At 30.8% G+C, this 21,948-nt stretch overlaps 3 protein-coding genes across 5 annotated transcripts; 1 reads left to right on the plus strand and 2 right to left on the minus strand.

Moving 5' to 3' along the window:
• Positions 1–1,512: 1,512 nt before the first annotated feature.
• LOC113846613 (protein ACTIVITY OF BC1 COMPLEX KINASE 7, chloroplastic-like) lies at positions 1,513–7,214 on the minus strand. Of its 3 annotated transcripts, XM_027475086.1 has the most exons (18): positions 7,048–7,214; positions 6,171–6,767; positions 5,875–6,018; positions 5,638–5,763; positions 5,251–5,338; positions 4,766–4,859; positions 4,515–4,608; positions 4,350–4,404; positions 4,109–4,200; positions 3,786–3,956; positions 3,394–3,450; positions 3,202–3,285; positions 2,934–3,018; positions 2,527–2,588; positions 2,371–2,445; positions 2,118–2,222; positions 1,801–1,942; positions 1,513–1,707 (listed from the first exon to the last, which is right to left on the minus strand). In XM_027475086.1, the coding sequence occupies exons 2-18, from the start codon at positions 6,753–6,755 to the stop codon at positions 1,634–1,636; spliced, it is 2,133 nt and encodes a 710-aa protein (XP_027330887.1). In that variant the 5' UTR covers positions 6,756–6,767; positions 7,048–7,214; the 3' UTR covers positions 1,513–1,633. The 3 variants fall into 3 exon arrangements, with proteins under 3 accessions (XP_027330887.1, XP_027330886.1, XP_027330885.1); XM_027475085.1 differs by having other exon boundaries at positions 1,583–1,707; positions 2,371–2,588; positions 6,171–6,803; positions 7,048–7,150; XM_027475084.1 differs by having other exon boundaries at positions 1,587–1,707; positions 2,371–2,588; positions 7,048–7,182.
• A 1,719-nt stretch (positions 7,215–8,933) lies between these two features.
• Positions 8,934–11,702, plus strand: LOC113846949 (nudix hydrolase 2-like). Its single transcript, XM_027475730.1, has 8 exons — positions 8,934–9,073; positions 9,141–9,206; positions 9,311–9,448; positions 9,806–9,883; positions 9,964–10,014; positions 10,152–10,186; positions 10,399–10,507; positions 11,291–11,702. Exons 1-8 carry the CDS (start codon positions 8,936–8,938, stop codon positions 11,501–11,503), a joined length of 828 nt encoding a protein of 275 aa, XP_027331531.1. The 5' UTR covers positions 8,934–8,935; the 3' UTR covers positions 11,504–11,702.
• Positions 11,703–16,079: 4,377 nt separating this feature from the next.
• LOC113846265 (fasciclin-like arabinogalactan protein 2) lies at positions 16,080–17,560 on the minus strand. The gene has a single exon (XM_027474327.1). It carries the CDS (start codon positions 17,465–17,467, stop codon positions 16,265–16,267), a length of 1,203 nt encoding a protein of 400 aa, XP_027330128.1. The 5' UTR covers positions 17,468–17,560; the 3' UTR covers positions 16,080–16,264.
• Positions 17,561–21,948: the final 4,388 nt, after the last annotated feature.

Consider the following 21,948-nt stretch of genomic DNA (forward strand, 5'->3'; position numbering starts at 1 on the left):
AATTTTGATTCATTTTTAAAATAAATTATATATATAATAAATATAATAGTTTAATTTATATATAATTTTAAATATTTTAAATTGAAACAAGTCTAATTTTATTTCTTAGTCAAATTGAAACAAATATTAACATAAATTTATTAATAAATTATGTATAAAATTATTAACTTATGATCTTAAAATGACATTCAAACATGACTTATAATAAATAAATATATATTAATAATTAATAATTTTAATTTAATTTTTTTTTAAATTTTAATAAGTATTAATTTTAAAAATATGATATTATAAATAATTACATTAATACAAATATATATTTATCTTAATTTATATTTTATGTATAATTTAGTTTATAACTAAAGAATAAATTGTAAGTTCATAATATAACTTGATTAAATATTATAATTTTTTTTAAATCATTACAAATTTAATTCAAAAATAAATATTTTTAATAATCACATTTTAGGATATAAAATATTAATGAATAAATATAGTTTAAAATGTTAACGTTGAAAGTATTAAAAAAGTTATAATATTTTAATAATTTATATGTGTCTTTATTTGATTGTAGATTTTTTTTATGTGATTATAAAAGAAACATTTAAAATATAGAACAAATATTAAAAAGTTGAAGATTTTTTATTTACTTTTTGAAATAAATTATATATATAAAAAGTAAATATAATATTTAAACTTAATTTAGATTTAAAATATTACAATTTATTTATTTATTCATTTATTATAATATAAAAAAATTAAATATGTAAATCTAATAATTACTATAAAATTTTAATAATAATTTATATATTACCTTTTTATTATAATTATATTTAATATTATTTAATTTATTTTAATGATTGTAATTAATTATTTTTTATTAGAAAACATCGTCTATAATATATGTTTGACAGAAATTTAATTAAATAAAAGTAAAATATAATACATGATATCACTTAAAAATAATATAATTTTATATTTACTCGATAAATAAATAAAAATATTTTTATATAATTTATTGTAATAAAATAAAAATATATACTATTGGACAAATGAATATTGATAATTTAAACTATTGTAATACACAAATATAAAATAATATGATATAAAGAATTATTGACAAGTTTTTAAGATTTATGAAAGAATTGCTTATATAAATGAAGATAAAAATATATTTGCTAATATATTAGACGATAAAAATTAATTTAATAAATATTATTCTTTTATTTGTATTATAATTTATTTGTCTTTTTATCAGAAAAATAATTTAATAATATACAATACGAAATTATAAATTTGTGATTGTGTGTAGTTTTTTATTTTAAATATATTTTAATTTTTAATACACACTTTTAAATAATAAACATATTAAATTAATTAATAAAATTATTTAATTCAATACTATTCAAATTTAAATAAGATTTGAAGTAATTTATATCATTTTATTTTCAATAAAATAGTAATTCAAGAGGTTTTATTTTCTATGAGATTATTTTTGTACAATTTTTAGTATTTTTTTTCATTTTTTCTATGCTTGTTTGATGCTAAAAAATATTGAACGTTTACAAGTAAGAAAATGGAGATGAAGACAACTTTACATAAGCTTAAAATAATTGAATTTGTTGGTAACAAATTATATCATGTTCTCAATCTTATCAAGCAACTTTACTCTTTGCATGGATCTGACAAATAGTGTCATAAAAACACCTGCATATTGAAAAACTATACCAATCAGCCACAAAATAAACTTGGACATGATTGCACAATTAATTAACAAAATCTGTATAATATAAAAGTCACCTGCACCAACAAAAGATCCATTGGCAATAGCTTCATTGCCTTGGCTGCTCATAGCGATGCCTAGATTTAGAAGAGTTCCACCTAATACGGTGTACATAGTTGCCATTTGTAACATCGTTGCCTTCCGAGCAGCTCTTTCAGACTAGACATCAAATTAAATAATTTCAAATTTACTAAACCAAAGTTTCAGAATAACAACCTTGTAGTTAGAAATTGTTCTTCTCATTTGGAAAATACTAGAATCGGTGTCATTCAATGTTTAGAAGAGAAATAATTGATACAGTACACACATGTGAAACAAAATAAATGAAACTGACCTCAAGCACACGGACTCGTAGTTTTAGATCCCCTGCCTCAAGTTGTTTTGTAAACTCTTCTATTCTTTGAACTCTGTATGGCATTGACATGGTATATGTTCTTGCCTAAAAATATTTTATAAGCTTTATCAAATTAAGTGGATAGCACAATGCCATAAACTAATGCTTCAGGTCAAATGAGATATTTCTGTTGTAAAGAAACATAATTGAGAACAATAAGCTAAAACAACAGTTATAGGTAAACGTGTGGTACATCATCTGCTTGCTTTCTTATCTCCTCCACCAGTTGTGGACCAGTGCGTTGCCTTTTCCTTACGTCTAAAAGTTCCTGAAATGTGCTAAAAAGTATGAGCCCTTCTAAAGATGAATGAGAACAGTAATTGTTCATTGGACAATTGGAAGTTTGAACCTGTGCATAGGGTGCAGCAATCTTAGCAAAAGAGAAATTTGGATTGAGTGTGTAACCAATGCCTGTAAGAAAACTTAAAGTTACAATTGAATAATAGATAATGAAGAAATAAAAAGATCCAATTAAACTATTTCAATAATTTTCACCAAGAAACTTACTTTTAAATTATTTAAGTTTTAGTGTTGAACTTATAAATAAGCTTTATGATAAGAACTTAAGCTCAATAAAATAGTTTATCTAAATGCGCTTTAAATAAGTTAAACTTCTTACAGGAAAGGATGTGGTTACCATATCATAATGCATACACCAACGTGAAATGAATAAAAATACATTGGGACATGTTTTAAATTTTCGTAAGAATCACCATTAGAGAGAGAGAGAGAACATGATAATTGGGAAATGCATACCTTCAAGTGTTGAAAATGCCCTGAGAACAAAGGCAAAGGTGGATGGAAAACGGAATGGCTGGTCTTGTGCTATTGCAAATAAATCCTGCCACAGAAATCCCCCAATAATAAATTGTGGACCACAGATTTTCAAGATAGTTTGGAATGACCAAGTGAAAAACAACGATTTTCCATCTTCAGCTTATCCTTAGTCCCATTGAAAATATCACCCAAAACAATATGGAATCAGCTTTGAATTCATTGATCTAATATAGCAACGTTCACAAACCTCTCCAATTGCAGAAAGAGTCTGCTGCTGATCTGGTGTCTGGCTTAGCAGATGGTCCAAGAAAAACTGCACAGATCTCCTCACCTGGAAGGCAAATTTATCATTTATAAAGTCAAGACGCGAATCAGAATATTCGAACTGTTAATTATCCATCTCGTTAACAATAGTACGGCAAACAGTCAACATTCTTACTGATGATAGGTCCCCAGTAGGTTGCAGTGCTCCAAGGTCTATAAGGCATTGCATAACCTGCATCATTGTTTCTTTTAGGTTTAAATAAATGTGAAAGAGGGACACTGAAGTTAATCAGTTCAAGTTCTGAGCAACGTCAAAGTCCTTTTTTCTGAAAGATAATCTCTGGTAAGCTGGATTGAAATTTACAATTGTAATTAAACTGAAAGCACAAGCCATATTATGTCATTGTGCTAGCTCGATTTAATTGAGGCAAAGTCAGCATGAAATTAAAAATGGATATTGATTAAACACTTAACGAAACAGCTTATCATCGTATCAGATTGTGATCTCCTGTTAGTAAAAGGCAATGTTCTAAATTTAAATGATCCTAGAGTAGCACAAATCATGACCTTTTTGGCATCCTTTTCATAAATGGCATAGAAAAGTTCCAGCAGTCTCTCTCGGGTCAAAGATTTGATCTCTCCCATCATGCCAAAGTCATAATAAATAATTGCTTCATCCACATCAATAGCAAGATTTCCAGGATGAGGATCGGCATGAAAGAAACCTGTTCTCAGTATCTGTAAGACCAAAAAACAGGACAATTTATTAATCTTCTTTTTAATAAAGCTATAGAGGTATTTCACATATTCTGAGGAAAAAAGAAGATAAACATGTTCAACATCAGATAAGACTATTAGATCGAGATTCAGGGAGGAGCAAGGTCGTCCACCTGAATCAGGTACGCCTCAGTAGCACGTGATGAGATCCGTAATCGATCATAGCCACGCGAAGTTAATGTATCCACCCGGTCTATTTTGATACCTATTCCATTCTCCAAGTAAAATCAAAGTTTGGAGTAGTTAAAAAAATGTTCTCCGGCATAATGTCATACATATACAATATATTAGCTTCTATGGTGTCATATACAATAAAAGGAGAAACAGGGCACATGCACTAGTCAAGATGAAAACCTGGTACATACTCCATGGTCAACACCTTTAATGCAGTATAATCCCAATATACCAGCTACAAAGGAAGAAATGGAAATATGTGGTCAAATTTTAAAAATTTTACATGACATTGAACATTATATAGGTTTCATTTAATCAGATGTAGTGTTGTAGCAAGAAACATACAGGTACTCGAACCCACTTCATGTTTCTAAGATCTCGGCGGAACCTGTCAGCATTCTTTCCTTCATTTATGTAATCGATTTCTTGATACAAAATACTGCAAAGTAGCATGTGCAACACAATAGAAATTATAGAAGGCATCAGAAAATAAAGTAACAAAGAGAGGTGAAATGCTAGGAACATAATTTAACATATGCTTTTGTTATACTTCAAGAAATCTCAGTAACAGATATACTTCCATGCTCATTACTTACATTGCACATTCTTCATATATTCCAATCCAATCTCTAGTTGGACCACCTAGAGTTTCACTTCTCTGAAAATATTCGGCAATCAGCTTTAAATTTTCTGGACAGAACAGGACAGCTTGTGAGAGTATCAAATAAAATAACTCACTGAAATTAGTAATCTTAAAACTCTATGTTGCTATGCATATTCATATTAGAGTTTCTAAAAATAAAGCAGTCTATCAAACAATACATTGGAGGGAGAATAGTGGCAAATAGAGTCAAAGTCTCTGGTATGTTTGATCTTTGAAATCCAATGCTTCAAGCCTATATATAAAGCTTCCCTATGATGAGGTGTGTTAAAACTCAAAAATAAAACCTCTCCTTAAGCTTACACCTATTAACCTAGGCTTTTGGAATTTGAATTCATTGTTAACTGGCAGTTGGCAACATCAATTTAATCAAAATTACAAGGTGTTGTCAATGGTACAAGCAAAATGAGCACAACTTACTCAGATCAATGTCGAAAAGCTTCTTTAGACCAGGCCTTTGAACTTTGACAACTACTTTTTCTCCATTATGCAGAATAGCACGATGAACCTACGAACAGGGTCCCCAAATATTTATGTTACTACATTAAGACCATCACCAATTAATATCAATATATTAAAACATCAGTTTGACTGCAAGATGTGAGAAACGTTCTAGTTTGTGTTATGATGGGCTAAGCAACAAAGCATATTAAGTAGTTATTATTATTCTGCATCTCACTGTGTTATATTTGTCAAATTTCACCAATTCGAATAAACCTACAAGTTACTAACAATAGGAGTGAAAGACAGTAGGTAAAGATTCGACAAATAAAAATATATTGTATTGCATAGGGAACGTTCAAACACCTGACCAAGACTAGCAGCAGCAATTGGCCGATCTTCAAACTCCCTAAATAATGTGTCAATGGAAGCTCCCAATTCACTCTCAATGAAGCCTCTTGCTTTCTTAGAAGAGAAGGCGGGAACCATGTCCTGAAAAATGTTATAATATATCAAATCTAATGTCAAAATTTAGCTCTTTATGTTAACAAAATTTGTACAATGATGAGCCTGAAAATGAGAAAAATAAATCTACAAAAATACCTGCAATTTCGCTAGCTCATCCACAAATTCACGTGGAAATAGATCTGACCTTGTTGATGATAACTGCCCAAGTTTAATGAAAGTTGGACCAAGCTGTAATACACACTCCCTTAGCCACGAGGCAGTTTTCTGCCTTCTGGTTTTCTATATAAAATTTCAGATAAGCAAATCACAATCACAAACAGAAGCTTGCCCAATTAAAGAAACGAAAAAATACTGATATCTTTCCACCAGCTATGATTACAAGTCACCATGGAAGAGAGTATTTTGTAAAATAAATTTTTTTTCAGAATTACCTGCTTTGCTTCAGTGAAGCCTCCCAAATATGCCCATTTTGCATTGTCCAACAGAAACCGAATACGTAAAGAAACAACAAAAGACCAAACATCTATAGACCTCTGCCAGGAATTGTAACTTTCATTTGCCCAACTGAAACCTTCATCTGAGGGTAAAATTTTTAGTTCACCCAAAGATGGAAGTTCCTTAGAGGTTCTAGACTTTAGTGTCTTGGTCAAGGCTGGGGTAGGAACAGTATCTTTTCTTACTAGACTTGCTCCATTAACAGCCTTCTTTGAAGTTGAACCATTCACCATCTCCACCTTGTTCACTGATGTTGTCTTTCTTTTCACTGCCTCTTTTGTTGGTACCATTTTGACAGCTCTCCCATTAGTTCCGTATTTTGAGGCAGACAACTCTGTCTGTCGCATTTCCACGAGGAACCTAGGAAATTGATTATTCCCTGATGGACCACAGGTTGATGTTTTCCTTTTATTCTTTGTAAATTTATGAACTGAAATTGAGCCTGAAAAACTAATATTGTCCAGTGTTCTTCTTTGAGTTGCTAACTTCATATAGTGGCAATAACAACCATGCATAGCCATGGTTACTTCCGTCTAACCAATCGAACATAAAAACGATGAACTCCATCACTGATAATTTCTTTCATATATCAAACATAAATAAGCAAAAGCAAACATATCATAAAACACAGCCAAGTATAGCCAAGCAAGCTTAAGTTTGATATCAGTTATAAGTTATTTCACAAACGAATATCAATTGGCTAGTAGAATCTTGACAACAATATTGCATAGAATCTTGACAGTCTCTAATGTACACTTAGATTTAAACAAATTAACCAAGAGATTTAAAGCAACAGGAATAAAAATATTGTACCTGATGCCTCTTCACTTCAGTGAATACAGACTAAGTAAACCTTAGCAGGGAACCTCAGTTTTCTGAATTATACTGAGAGATTTTTATCATTTGCATAGGATCCAAATAGCAGGGAAAAAAAAAGAATTGAACTTTGAAGGGAGAAAGTTGAAGTTTGCAATATACGTGGCTAGGTTGGTGTTGCTTCTAAGTTTCAAATGTAACAGTCAAGTAACTGACATTTTTTCCAATTTCGGTGTTTACGACAAAATGGAAAGTGATTTGGTGCGTGTAAGCCTCTAACTCCTGCCCCTTGCCTCGCCTTGCCTATAAAATTAATATATTCTTCTAAATATTAACTAATGTGTACGTTTGTAAGTTAATTTATAAATTTATTGGTCTAAAAGAAAAGTGCTTGATGAACAATTTTTTCTTATTAACATATAATATTTCCATCATAGTAATTCATGTTTGTAAATACATTAACTTTATATTGTAATATAAACTATAAGTTATTAATTACTTATTCCTTTCAATTTTTGAAAAATAAAGGATTATTTGCGTAAAGTTAAGCTTAATAAATCACTATCATCAATTCCTATCTTATCCATTTTCTTTCACACCATCGCAGCAACACGGAAGCAAAACAGTTTATTAGTTTGTTCACACTTTGATATACTTTTTTTTAAATAAAAATTAATCAAAATATGAGTGCAAAATTTCAAGTTTTTATAGAAACTAAGAAAATGAATCAATATTTTAATCAATAAAATATTTTTACTAAATTATCATTTTTATTGTTTGTTTATTTGCTTAAGAATTAATCTTGCATAATGTTTTAAAAATATAATTTTTAACGTGCATCTAAATTCATAAATAAAAATTAAAGTATAATAAATTTTTATTAGAAATAGTAAGATGTCACAAATTTTAATATATTAATGCTATTAAATATTATAATTTTTAATTAATATTTTTATTTATTAATTTCTCAATGTGTCTTTAGACATATATTAGAAAATTAGATAAAATTTTATATTTATTTTAAATAAAATAACTAACATTTGATTGAATTTTTAAAACCTTAATTATTTTTTTCTAAAATTAGAATTAATTTGAAATGGAGGGAGTATTTATTTAACATGTCTAAACACTAAAACAAAGGAGATTGTTTTCAGCACAAATTTAAAACGCATACAATAAGGGTAAAAAAAATTCTTTAAACTCATTACTGATAACCATGTGAAACGAACATGTTGATTATCACCTAAATAAAATCATCTTAAAATATTATTTTCAAGCAAAAGGTAAAATTTTGACTTTGATTCTTTCAAAATTAATTTTGTTGAATGCATTTGGAAGATAAGTTTTGAAAAAGCAGAGAGGAAAGACATTTTTATATATTTTTATAAATATTATATAATTCTTTAAATTTAAAATTTAAAAATAAATATTATTTATTACCGTATACATAAATTAACTAATAAAAAGTTGTTTCACGCATTTTTTTAGTACGAGGTTTGTGACCTCCGAAAATAAAATATTATTTTCTTTCTGTTTAAAATTCAACCCCTAAAACCGTTGCATTTTCTGTGGAGTTTCGTTCGTTCAGCACTCCCAATTCAGAACCGTTGAAAAGGAAAACTTAGCTTCAATGTCTTTTCTTTGATTTTTCGCTTCACATGCAGGGGAGGTGGGTTTATAGCAACTACTCACCTTTTACCATTACCTCTTCGCATACTATAAATTCTTCCCTTCAAGCTCAACGTACTCATTTCGTTAGCACTTAGCATTGCAAATTAAAATTTGACAGGAAAAGTTTTGCAATCTTTAATTGTCTTGCTTGAACTATAGAGCCAACAACCAAATGTTAAAAAGAACTGCTGGAACTATAGAAAGGGAATTGTTAATGGAAGTTGAAAGCGTTGAATTGCTCAGTGCAGTTGATGATGATTATGGAGGAGTTGTTCTAAGCGTGAAACAGCCTATGGATTCCACGCTCTTTTCTTCGAAATTGGAAGCTTATATGTCGAATTGGAGACAACAGGTAGATTTTCAATTCAACAGTATCTCATTTACGCTTCATTATTCAAAACTCAAAACGTGTTTGGCAGGGAAAGAAAGGGGTCTGGATCAAGTTGCCAATACAACATTCAAATCTTGTTGATTCGGCAGTGCAGGTATTTATTTAATTAATTTCATATTTATTTAACATAGCATAGCTAATTAGGCATAGTTTAGAAATTAAGTGACTAAGCCTAACTCTTATTATGATTTTGTGCAGGCTGGGTTTAAGTATCACCATGCTGAGCCAGATTACTTGATGCTTGTATGTTGGTTGCCCGATACTCCTGATACTTTCCCTGCAAATGCTTCACATCGCGTGGGTGTTGGTGCTTTTGTTGTCAACAACAAGAAGGAGGTAATCTTTCTATTTTTCCAATTTGCTTTGCACCAGTTCCTGAATATGTTCCCCCGCTGTTATCGAACTTATTTAGGTAACCCGTGTTAGAAAAGAGAAAGTTGGGATTAATGCTTTTAAAAACCTGTGTCTTTTAAGTTTTGATATATTGAGTTTTTGAAAATACTTGGAAATCTACTGTGGTATGGTATGGTATAGCATCTGGAACGTCTGAAAATTCATAGTTTGATTGGGTCTCTCAGCCCTCCTTTTGTGGTTATCCTACCACACTTTGTGTGCTAAATAAAGTCTTGTTACAGTGATCAAATGGTTCCTCATTGCGTTACTCAGTTGAAATTGTCTCGTTTCGTATGATAGGTGCTTGTGGTTCAGGAAACCAGTGGCAAATTCGGAGGCACAGGTGTATGGAAGATGCCTACGGGAGTTGTTAACGAAGTATATCAAGTTAAATGATTATTGATCAAATTATGAAACCTCTAAAATTATATTTTGATACATTTTAATTCCATTTACAGGGTGAGGATATTTGTGATGCTGCAATTAGAGAAGTCAAAGAAGAGACAGGGGTAAGTAGACACGTAACATTTAGTTTAGAGTAAAATTATATTCCATTCTCCTTGTGATTTGTCAAAATAATAAAAATTTTGTTATTTGAGCAATTAAGAATTAACATTATATGTGATTACTTTTAATCGTTTTGTAGATAGAGACAAAGTTTGTTGAAGTTTTATCATTCAGGTACGAGCAAGCCAATAACTACATCAACTAATATGTGGTGTGAAATTTGCCATGGATGTTATGCTTGGCGTTCTGTGAAAATAGCATATGCATTCTTCACAAAGAACCTGCATACTGCCATGCATATAGTTTCCATTATTTTTCTCTCTGAAATCTGAATTAATATTGAATTTGTCCCCCACGATCACCCTCCTTTGTCTCTTTGGTATTAGGCAAAGCCATAAATCGTTCTTCGAGAAATCAGATTTGTTCTTTGTTTGCATGCTGCAACCTCAATCATTTGATATTAAGAGTCAGGCTTCAGAAATTGAGGCAGCTCAGGTATATGTTCTAAGGTCAACTGAGAATCTAACTAATTTTCGGAAGCTTCATTCCAAGTATAATACATTTCGGTTTTTGACTTTACTTTCAGTAAAGATGTTTCACTGATAATTAAAGAAAATGCCATGTTATTTTCACCTTTTGCATTGCAAATCCTTGTAAATAGAAAGTAAAATAAAAAAAAATGTCATATTTTTTGTAATTATTAAAAATATATATAAAATAAAATGAATTTACTAATTATTAAAAAATAAGGTCATATTTTTTGTTTTAAAAAATATTTTCTGTTTTTACTTTAAATTACAGAATTTCACTTTTTTATTTTATTTCTTGTCTTTAAATATTTATTCAGAAAATATTTAATTTTTTATTTTATGTATATTTTTTTTAAAAAAATAAAGTAACGATTTAATGATTGATTTTTTAAAAACCAAATAGTTCCTAAGTTTCTAATATGTTTCCAAATCAACAAAGCTCCATTCTTAAAATCTATCCTAACATTTGTGCTTGGAGGGTTAAGAATATATATATTTTTAATACTTTATCAGTTATTAGTTAAAATTTATTAAAACTTATAAAAATATAAATAAATTTATTAAATTAAAAGTAAAATTCAGAATATTTTTATATATTTTTTTAATAAAACTTTAATCAATAAAAAAAATGTGTTTGAAAGAGTATATTAGAGGATTCGTCGCTAACATTTCTCTTGGTAGCATAAGACGTCGTAATTTCAGTAACTTTAAAACTAGTTGGGACATTCTAATATGGTTTATTTTTCAGTGGATGCCTGTCAAAGATTATGCAGCCCAGGCTTTTATGCATAAAAACGAGCTCTTCGACTTTGTTGCGAAAATATGCATTTCACAATTGGATGGCAACTACACTGGATTTTCTAACTTAATTACTTGTACATCTTCCGGCAAAAAATCCTATTTGTATTTTAATAACCGGGATTCCAGCCACTTGTTTGCTTCTAAGCATGAGCAAGCTTGACACTGCTTTCAAGTAACTATGACATATACTTGTAATGTTTGTTAGTTAGAACTACTCAATTCCAGGCGCACCCGGAACCTGAATTTTACGTCTTCCATACGTATATAATATGGTGCCAGTTTACCTTTTTGTTCATGTTCTAATGTCGTGTCATCCTTTCTTGTGGAGAGGATTGCTGATTTACTGGTTCACTTCTTAGGCACACCAATAAAAAAAGTGTCAACCTGACACCTGCAACTTCAGCTTGTAATAATAGCTGTCTAAATGCTTTATCATTTATTCAATTAAAGTAATAAGCAAAATATTTCTTGTTTTTTTATGTTTGACCATTTCAAGTTCACTAAATCGAAACTACAAATTTGTTGTGTCCTGCGACAGCCGAGAGAGACCTAAAGCAAAAAAAAATTAAGTTGAACGTATTCAGCGTTATTTTTATGGGGATGATGTCATACGAATATTAAGAAAGTTGTTGTTTTTAAAATTCTGGTTCAGAAAAGTTGAGGTAGAAAACGAGTTTGGGGAAGTAGAATAAACTTGAATCATTAAACTTAATTACAACATGTTTTTAAATTAATTTCAGTCTTATATTGGAATGTGTTTTTTTGGTTAGAAAATACAAGAATTAATCTTTTAATGTCAAAACAAATATAAGCTGTTGAAAAGATCGGTAACCTTTGTTCTCTAAAATATTTGGGATTAAGGATCTTAATCATATCAGAAACTTTTCCATCTTTTAAGAATTAGCCCAAAATAGTGTTTTATTGAAGGACGTTTTTCTTTTGTATCGTACGGTGTCATCTGAAAGTGAGAGGTTCAGAAGAGGGGTTGGTTGTTATACCACTGAATTGGTAGCTGCAGACACCAACCAGAGTTACTTTAAAATGGTTCAGTTCTGAGACATTGCAATATTGAAACACATTCGGCGTTTGTCTCTTTATGGATGTACAACTATAGCTCAAAATACCCGTTGCCAATTATGGCGACGTTTTCTTTCTCATACCTGCAACATTTCTTCGCCGTACAGCTGAATCCTGGTTTTGTTTCACTTCACTGCCTCATGAAGCTGACACTGGCCCACAAAGAAGCTTCTTACTCGACGATTGGTCTTGGACTTTGGAGAAGTAGTGGTCATGGCAACAAGTGTGCCTTGAGCTCGAAGCTATACAAATGCATTCATCGATTGCTTTTCCTGTGAGAAAATGATCAGTTCTTATGTTTCGAGTCACTTAATGTAATGAGGTTTCTGAAACCGGCTATCAATCTTCCTTCTTGGATCATGAGTGGGACGAAATCAAAATGTGTGTGTGAAAACAAAACTAAAATTTTTAGTCATAAAAAAAAAGATACGGTATGCTTTCTTTTTTATTTTTAAAATAATCTTTATTTCAGCATGCTGTGGTTATCGTTGATGATTGTTGTGTTTTATATTTCCACTTTTTTAGTGTACTGGCACAGATTTTAGTTACAGAAAATTGTAATCTTGAGGGTTAAAAAGCAGAATTCTGACCCTGCTCTAATGTATCCACCCTCTGCGCCCCATTTAACTTTGATCCCTTTACTTTATTGGAAAAATGTTCTCAGCGAAAATTATGCAATGAACTAATCAAATTCTTGACCACTTGATTAGCTTGATACTGCCTAACAAAAAGTAGTTAATAGTAGTAAAGCAAGTACAAATCCCCTAAACATAAAAATGATTGGGATTTGAGCCAAAGGTTACATTCAATACGTGATACTGGAGAAGGAAGATGTCGCACTAACCACTGTTGTTACAGGGGGCAGGGGCAATTCAAATTTCAAATTTTGCAAGGAAAAAATTCTGTCGGCTCTATTTGCACTCAATTATGAGGCTTGTTTGCCTCTAATACCATTTCTGAAGCACAAGTTTCTTCCGATCATTCACTATCTTCTGCTTTACTTAGGTAGAGATGACAATGAGTAAAGTACCCGATAAACACCTGCAAAATTTACTCACTGAGTAGAGTATTTATCCGCTATATGAGTACGGGTATGAGTGTGGATAAAAACTCGCAAATTTTAATAGAAATGAGTACGAGTATGTGTATCTAAGAATCCCGCTCCATATCCGCATATATATATATATATATATATATATATATATATATATATATATATATATATATATATATATATATATGCTTGAACTTTATTTTATAATTATGCATTGAATTTTTATATTATTATATTACTTATGTGAAGTTATATAAGATTAATATAAAAATATATTTAATAATAAAGTAAATCAAAAAAATTATTTTGATTTATATTTTTAATAGAAAAATGTATTTACTATTTTATATCATTTAACTAGGCTAATACAATTTAATTATTACATAGTTAATATGAGATTGACTTTTTTTAAAATATTATTTATATATGACACATAAAATATTTTTCACACAAATATTTTTCTGAATAAAATCATATTGATGTTTAAATCATAAAGTGAATGATAAATAATAAATATATTATAAATATTTTATAAATTTTACAATCACCTACTATTACTGTAAACTTATTATTTATTAATAATATTTAAATTTTATTTTTTATATTTTAATTTAAAATAATATTTTTCTATGCAACATATGTATTACAAGTACAACTATAATCTATTGAATCTAAATAATATTATTCTTACTATTTATTCACGTTCAATGAACTTTTTAAAAAGATATAAATAGAAAAAATTATTGTTAATTTTTTTTCAGATAAAAAGTATATTTTTTTTAATATACACGTATATTTCTTTATTATAAAATTTTATTGTGGCCATTTATCTTTTATTCAAATTCTTTCTTTTAAAATTTATATACATTATAAATATTTAATTTATTAAAATAATTTTTCAAAAATTTGTATTTATGATAAAATACTTTTGTATAGTATATGAGTTAAAAATACTAGTATTAATATATATATATATATATATATATATATATATATATATTTTAATTAAATCTATTATTTTTCTTACAATTTCAAATTCAAAAGTTAAAAAAAAAATTATGTATCCACTTTCTATTGTTAGTATTGAATTTCTCTATTCTAACTCTATTCTCATTCTCAATGTCTGTCTCATTAAAACTTAACAACTATGAAACGTTATTCATTAAAGTTAGTTGTCAATGCCGTCATAAAAGGTCACCATCCCACACGAAGGGACAACTATTGTGTAGATTTATTTCGTTGTCACTCTAACATTGCCAATCGATCAAATCTCACACAAGATAGGGTTATCACTGACAAATAACTTATGTGTTTAGTTTTGCTTATTGTTTCTAAAAATTTTAGTTTAGAAAATTATTATATTAAGATACATTTAGCATTTATGATATTTGAATATTTATTTTTTATTTATGTTTGTACTTTGTTCGGCAACTACATATTAATTTTTTGTATTATTATACTACTTATATGAAGTTATATAAACATATTTTTCTTTATAAATATTTTTTTTCTCAAACAAACGTAGGTAATAGGTACAAGATGGGTATGCGGGTATCCAAAGGGCCGGGTACGGGTGTTTTTTTAAAACGCAGGTATAGAGATGGGCACTATAGTACCCTACCCATTGTCATTCCTAATCTTAGGCTATTCAAGTAGTGTTTTCATGTCTTCTGTACTATGAACTAAGAAATCTTATTAGTAATGCTCTGACCTGCAGAGTTAATAGCAGTAATGATTTTTTCTTTATATAAATAATTTATCATTTTTTTCTATATATATATGTAAATTTGTCCAAAGTAGAAGTATGAAAATAAGCTTGGTCCAAGTATCCAATGTTTAGCTTTTCTAAAACTCGTTTACAATTCAAACATGTCGACTTTATCTCCTTTTATTCAATTGTGCTTAGCATTTTAAGTCTTATTATCTCTAATATTTCTCGCTTTGGATATGAAAAGTCTTCTCCTCATTAAAGGTTTAAATTTTAGTTGTCATATATAATTGCATTAGGATGTTCCAAATTATAATATAAAATCGAGAGCTGACAAAAGCTGATGCCGCTGCATGTTGCCGTTAAGGTCGGAGGCCTCGCAATTTCAAACCTTGATTCAAATAGTAGAAAATTTAACAGTGACAAAAGATATTACCCCGTGATAATTTTCATTGAATGTAAGTTTAAGTTACTACAACTGAAATATTAACAAGGGGGCTAAATATTTTGAACGCAGTTGTTGCAAGTTCAAAACTTATGCCAATGTTGCATTAAGAAACAAAAGTATTCATTTATTGCAAAGAACATTGATTATCATGAATTAAATTGATGGTGGAAATTAAAATGAGAGTAACGTGAACAGTTTTCAACTTCTAGAGCAGCAAGACAATAAAAAACCATGAGAATATTGATATCAAAATCGTAGAATCCCATGCACAGTGTGCCGTGAACGTTGTTTCCACATCATACAATCGGGTACAACACAAAAAGCATTAAAAATCTAATTGAAAAATGTCTATATGCACACATCCCAGCTGGCAGTTAGCACAAACTGGATCTACCCACACTGAGAAAAAGGCAAATTAAATAATTTGGAAAACAAACAAATAACAAATATAAAACCTATAATAGATTTTTATAAAAGAAAAAAAAATACAGTGCCTCCAACATGTCGGTGGCACCGTTTTATTTGATTCACAAATAATATAAAGAAAAAGAAAAGAATCTTTCCCATGAGCGTTGACCATAACTGTATACCGACACTGCGTGGGGTCTTCACTTCACGCTATGGAACTAAGCAATCATAGAACCAAAAGCCCCATAACCAAACTCAACAACACCATCACCAATCGGAGCCCATTGGGCAATCTACTTACCCCATTGTTATCATCAGCAGCTTTTTGATCATCAGCTTCTGATGATGGTCCATCTGCGGGTGCATCTGCAGCCTCTGAATTTGCCTTTCCCTTCTTGGTGCTCTTCTTCGATGCCTTTGGTGACTCAGCAGGTGCTTCACTCTCCTTAAATAACTCTCTTGGCATCAAAACCTTGCTTATCTTATAAGCTACAAAAGGGTCTTGATCTATCAAAGTTCCAACGATACTTGCAGTGTCGACTTTGGTTTCCAGCATCACATCTTCCCCATCATTTTGAACCGTGAAATCGTACTTGTTAGCTCCTTCAGTAGCCAAAGTGTTCATTACCCCGTTATTGGACTTCAACATTTGCATGGACTGGTAAACGGGAACGCCGTGATATAACAGCAAGGACACCTTCTGAGCGTCGGTGAGATTCTTGTACTTGGAAGTGAAACCGCTGACGGCGCTGTCGGTGGGGCAGAAAACGGTTAAACCGCCGTCAACGTTTTCCTTAAAAGTTGGAAGAGCTTTGGAAACCCTCAACAAGTCTGCGAAGGCCTTGCAACCTTGTTTGGACATGATAGAGATGAGGTCTATGGCGCTTGGTGCTGCGGTTGGTGCTTCTGCGTCAGCAGAACTCAAGGCTTCACTAATCTGCAAAACGGAGATGTTGAATGGGATTTCTTGAACGGATTTGACGTAGAACGAATGGAGTTGGCCGTCGTTGTCTTCTGCTGCGAACCCCACTTTGCCACCTTTGAGGTTGGTGATGTTGACGTAACCGGCGGTGCCAGCGGCGGCGCCTGTGGCCTGGAACATGGAAGAAGCGAGGGTGGTGCCTTTGGTGATTTGGTGAAGCTTTCTGGCGCCGAAGTAGTCAACCAAGACGTGGAGAGAGAGAACATTTTTGAGAGTGGGGATGGAGAGGTGTTTGTCGAGGAGGGTGGCCATGGCTGCATTGTCGATGGCGAGGACGGTGATGGTCTCGCGGCGGTTTATCTCGGCGGCGAGGTGGGTGACGGTGAGGTAGTGGTTGAAGGTGGAGAAACCAGGGTGCTTGGCAAGTATGCGAGTAATGTTGTGAGCGTTTGCAGTGATAGAAAGAACTAAGAGGAAGAGAGACAGAACGAGTGGTGTTTGGTTCATTTTGGAGGAATAGGGAAAGACAAGGAAGAGTGGAGAATAGAGTGGTGTGTGGGTTTATAACTATATCTACTCCTATACTGTGTGTGTGTGTTTGTGTATTAATTTGATGCATGTTTGTGTGCTGCCAAACGATGCCAGGTTGGCATTAGGTATGAGATGGGTCCCACATTGATTGTAATTAGGGGAGTGAGAGAATATAAAGAAGGGAAGAAGATGCCACTTTCACTTCTTCAGTGGATGGCCAATTGGGCATCCCACCGACGCTCTTTGACCCCACTCTCCCATTATTATTATAATATATTTTCTTTTCATTTTTAGATAACCAACAATTGCTATTATTTGTCATGAAAATATACATCCACATTTACCTGCTTCATCAAAAACACCAAACCAAATGCCTTTCTTTTTATTTACGTGAATCCAAAATGGCTACAAGCTATCGTACTACAAACTAATCTACAACTGTGTTTAGATATTTAATAAAGCTTGAAAGAAATTAAATGAGATAAAGTAAAATAAAATAGAGTGAAACTAAATAATAAATTATCGTTTATTTTTTTTGTTTTTTAATATTTTTGTGATAAAATATTAAGCGATTTTATTTAAATAAAAATTAGAATAGCTTTCATTCAATTTTTTCCCTTTCTATCTTGTGCCTACGAATTATTGATTAACTAAGTTTCGTCTTTTCCCCACAACCATCAAGTGCCTGGACCAAGAGAGCAAGAAAAATGTTGATAAATTATATGTCCCCATTGTAGAATAAGAATAAACAAATTAATATTTGTAATCCCCCTCCCCCCAACACACACACATATGTATTTATCAATTTAAGATATTTAAGAAAGAATATTAACATAACTTTTCAATAAAAATATTTTTGATAGTATTTAAATACTTCATAACAGGATATTTTATATTATTTTGTTTGAGTAAATGCTGTTTTAATGCTAATTTCAGTTTAATGACTAAATTAATGACACATGTATTTGAAAATTAAAAAATGTAGGATATGTTAAGGGCCCTATTTAATATGTATATGTATTTACGTAATATTATTGACTTGAGTCCTCTTGAGAACACGTTCGAGTTATTATTGGCGGCAAAATCATTTATAAAGACCAAAATATTTTGCCAGTTGTGACAAATTTGGCTGAATATTTCAATAAACGGGTTGGAGCATTTTTTGCTTGTGAAAGGGTATCCATAATTGTTCAAAGATAAATAAACAATGTGTTCCATTGGTTGATACATAGTTGTCACTCTCATCTTTACAATAATTAAAGGGCGAGCCAACAAATTTGGAATAAAATGCATCAAATAGCACTATTGTGGGGGCAACCAATACTTGGACTGTCTCAATATTCAATAAGTAAGGTTGTTGAACAATTAAGAATGGAGTAAAACAGAGTCTTACTCAAGAAAGTTCCAAAAGCTATTCAAGGACATCTGATTCGTTTCTTTGTTTTTAGTTTTAGGATAAATAACCAAAGTTAAAATTAACTGCAACAAGGTCTGCCAAAAGAGGTAGGGTGGTCAGGATTTAATAAAGTTTCAATTGAAGACTGAAACAAGCCAACTATATCACTTGCATTTCATCACTTTTACAGTGCCTATGGCTCTATAATGAAGTAACTAAAAGTAAAGTTGGTTTGTTAATAGCTATACAACTAGCCTTTTCTTCCACTCAATGGATTCATACTACAAGGTTTATTAATTTGATTGCAATTTATCTAGTATAAATCCCACTTCCACATATTTGAGGGGAAACTCATTCACAAATGTTTCCGTGTTAATCTTATGAATCAAGTAAACATGGAATAAAATAAAACCACTGAATCAGGTGATTTTGAAAGATGTGATCATAAGTGGCTCTCATCTATGGCAACAAGAAGACCCTTTTTATTTTTAGTTAGTATGGTGATAGCTGAAAAGTTAATGCGGAATTGAGGTACCTTTCTATGTAGGGGAAGGTACCAAGTTATGTGTGAGACATATAAATGTGTATGTCGCATCATGAGCAAGCCACACGACTCTTTTTCGTTTGGTCCAAGAAACTGCATTGATGAAAGCCCAGACCATAGAAGACAAAAGGCATGGGCTAACTACAAAAAGCCCAAACCCAAATGACAGGCAACAGCGCCCAAACACAGCGGGCCTACTCAATGACAGAGTGGAATGTAATTCTATAAAGCAAAAGAAAACTCTCTAATCAAAGGATTTGAGTATGATTTCATTAATTAAAATGTAATAATAATTACTTATTGAATATTAATTTGTGGCTTAAAAATTGACTACAATATGTGGAGCTACAGTTCCACACTTCCTGCTCATAATTATTTGCTGGAAACGTATCTCAATTAATTGGATGTTTATGTGTTAATCTTTTTCTGCATGGTTCACTAGAACATGGACTGATAATTCGAAGTAATCGGCTCATCATTGGTTGAGAGGTTACTATTTCATCGAAATATGAAAAATGGAAAATAACAATAAGGATTAATATGAACGGGGGTTAATAATAACAATAAATGATTGTCTTAAATTTTATTTTTCACAAAATGTAAAGTAAGTGTGAGAAAGGGAAAAAAATTCGTGTGAAAGCTATAATAAATAATATAATGAGAAAGGGAAAAAAGAGAGAGGTAAAACAATATAAGAAAAAGCGTAAAAAAAATAGAAAATATTAATTATATAATGGTATACAATAAAACAACCCTTGGTAGCTATGGGACAACAATCTTTGGTCTGCAACTTGCTTGATCATCGTATGGTTACTTCATATTTTGTTGTCTCAGCCATCTCAATCAGTGTTTCTTTATATTTGAGCCATCTTATAGTGCAAATTGCGAAACCATATTTTATTTGAAGTCGCACTCTGACATATTTCTTTACAATGGAAATGCCCTTTGAATATTTTATGAAGAAATGAAGGGAAAGAGAGGGAATATAAAAATAAAATAAACTTTGATGACTTTGCCAGGAAGCTGACAGCTATTTAAGGTGCTCATTCCATAAGGCAAGATAGTGATCGATTGTTTGGCGTATTTTCCTTTTTCTTATTATATCTGCATCACCACCCATACAAGTAACCCCATAGAATAGAATATAACTATATTATTTTACCGAGAGAAATAAATATATTATAACTCTTCTCTAATATCCCTTAATTTGGTGGTTCATTTGATGTGGCATCTTAAAGAGCAAACATCTCCCTTACACAACACAGGTCATGTTGATGCACCATTATAAACCCAATAAATAGTTCCAATAGTTCATGTTCTGAATCCACTTCACCATCTCTTCCTATATTGGCTTATAGCAAACCTTTTAGGAGGAAAAAAAAGAGATAATAATTTTTATGAGATTCATAAACTTTTTGACCGGAAAGATAATAGATTTGACCCCCCCCCCCAAAAAAAAAAAAAGAAAAAAGAAAAAGGGAAAAAGCTAATAAACAAATAATGATAATAGATTTATATGAGATTTATAAAATTTTAACAAACATCTTTTTTCAATCGTATCATGATAAGAAAATCTGAGAAGAATAAAAAAAATAAAAAAGAAAATAGAATAGGTTAGATGAGAAGAAATTAAAAAGTAAAGTAAAGAAAGATGATCATTTTTTTTTATCTTGGTCGGTTGGTAAGAAATATTCGAGGAAAAATGTAATTGTATTAAATAATATTGTATCCTTATAATATAATAGTGGGCATGTGAATATATAAATAAAATTTTCATTACATATATATATATCGTTTTCTCTTCAAAGAGACAAAATTTTGAGACCCACGTAATTGACTTCTCCCACCTTCTCTTCTTAAATTTACCCAACCAAAGATAAACACCTTTTTTTATGTTAAATTTTTATAGGTGCGAGAAATTCCATGAAAATAATAAAGATTAAGAAAGGATTTTTATAAACTTTCACAAAATTTACCAAGGTCCTAATTTTATTAAAACAAGTGTTGAAATATTAATCCAGCTGTAGTCGCAGATTAATTATTTAGTGGTTAGATGACGTATATATGCTGGAAATGAATGAATGTCTAGTTGATTAGAGCTTTACGAAGGAAATGGTGTCTGAATAAAACCAAAGAACATATTATTGTCCCTCATGCATCAAACAATGGTAGCATATGAGTATCTAGTAACAAATTTTTAAAGGGGTTTGATTGTACTCTGATCCTCATGTTCTCCTTGATCTCCACCTCTTTTTGATTTCTTTCTTTAAGATTTGAAGAAACATAAATAATGCTCACTATTATTAGATTGTTTTTATGTATAATGATTAGTCGACACCTAGCAAGCGTGAGAGTATTTAAATAAGCGATCATATGTTTTACTTTGAGTTTGTTGTTATTGATTGGATGCTTAAAAGGAGATGCCTACTTCCTCCATAATTTGCTCTCACAAGCTTTAGTGGATTAAGACATGTTCAACTAGTACCTATTATGCTGACTCTTTTTACAAATATAAAA

The sequence above is a fragment of the Abrus precatorius genome, unplaced genomic scaffold (assembly GCF_003935025.1).
Source record: "Abrus precatorius isolate BTA unplaced genomic scaffold, Abrus_2018 Scaffold8, whole genome shotgun sequence".
Taxonomy (NCBI): Eukaryota; Viridiplantae; Streptophyta; class Magnoliopsida; order Fabales; family Fabaceae; genus Abrus; species Abrus precatorius.

Coding starts and splice junctions, on each gene's coding strand:
- LOC113846613 (XM_027475085.1), bottom strand. CDS start 6,755: ATGGCTATGCATGGTTGTTATTGCCACTATATGAAGTTAGCAACTCAA. Junction 5,764..5,874: donor ATGAGCTAGCGAAATTGCAG/GTATTTTTGTAG, acceptor AACATTTTTCAG/GACATGGTTCCCGCCTTCTC. Junction 5,339..5,637: donor CTGCTGCTAGTCTTGGTCAG/GTGTTTGAACGT, acceptor CCCTGTTCGTAG/GTTCATCGTGCTATTCTGCA.
- LOC113846949 (XM_027475730.1), top strand. CDS start 8,936: ATGGAAGTTGAAAGCGTTGAATTGCTCAGTGCAGTTGATGATGATTAT. Junction 9,074..9,140: donor TGTCGAATTGGAGACAACAG/GTAGATTTTCAA, acceptor CGTGTTTGGCAG/GGAAAGAAAGGGGTCTGGAT. Junction 9,207..9,310: donor TTGTTGATTCGGCAGTGCAG/GTATTTATTTAA, acceptor GATTTTGTGCAG/GCTGGGTTTAAGTATCACCA.
- LOC113846265 (XM_027474327.1), bottom strand. CDS start 17,467: ATGAACCAAACACCACTCGTTCTGTCTCTCTTCCTCTTAGTTCTTTCT.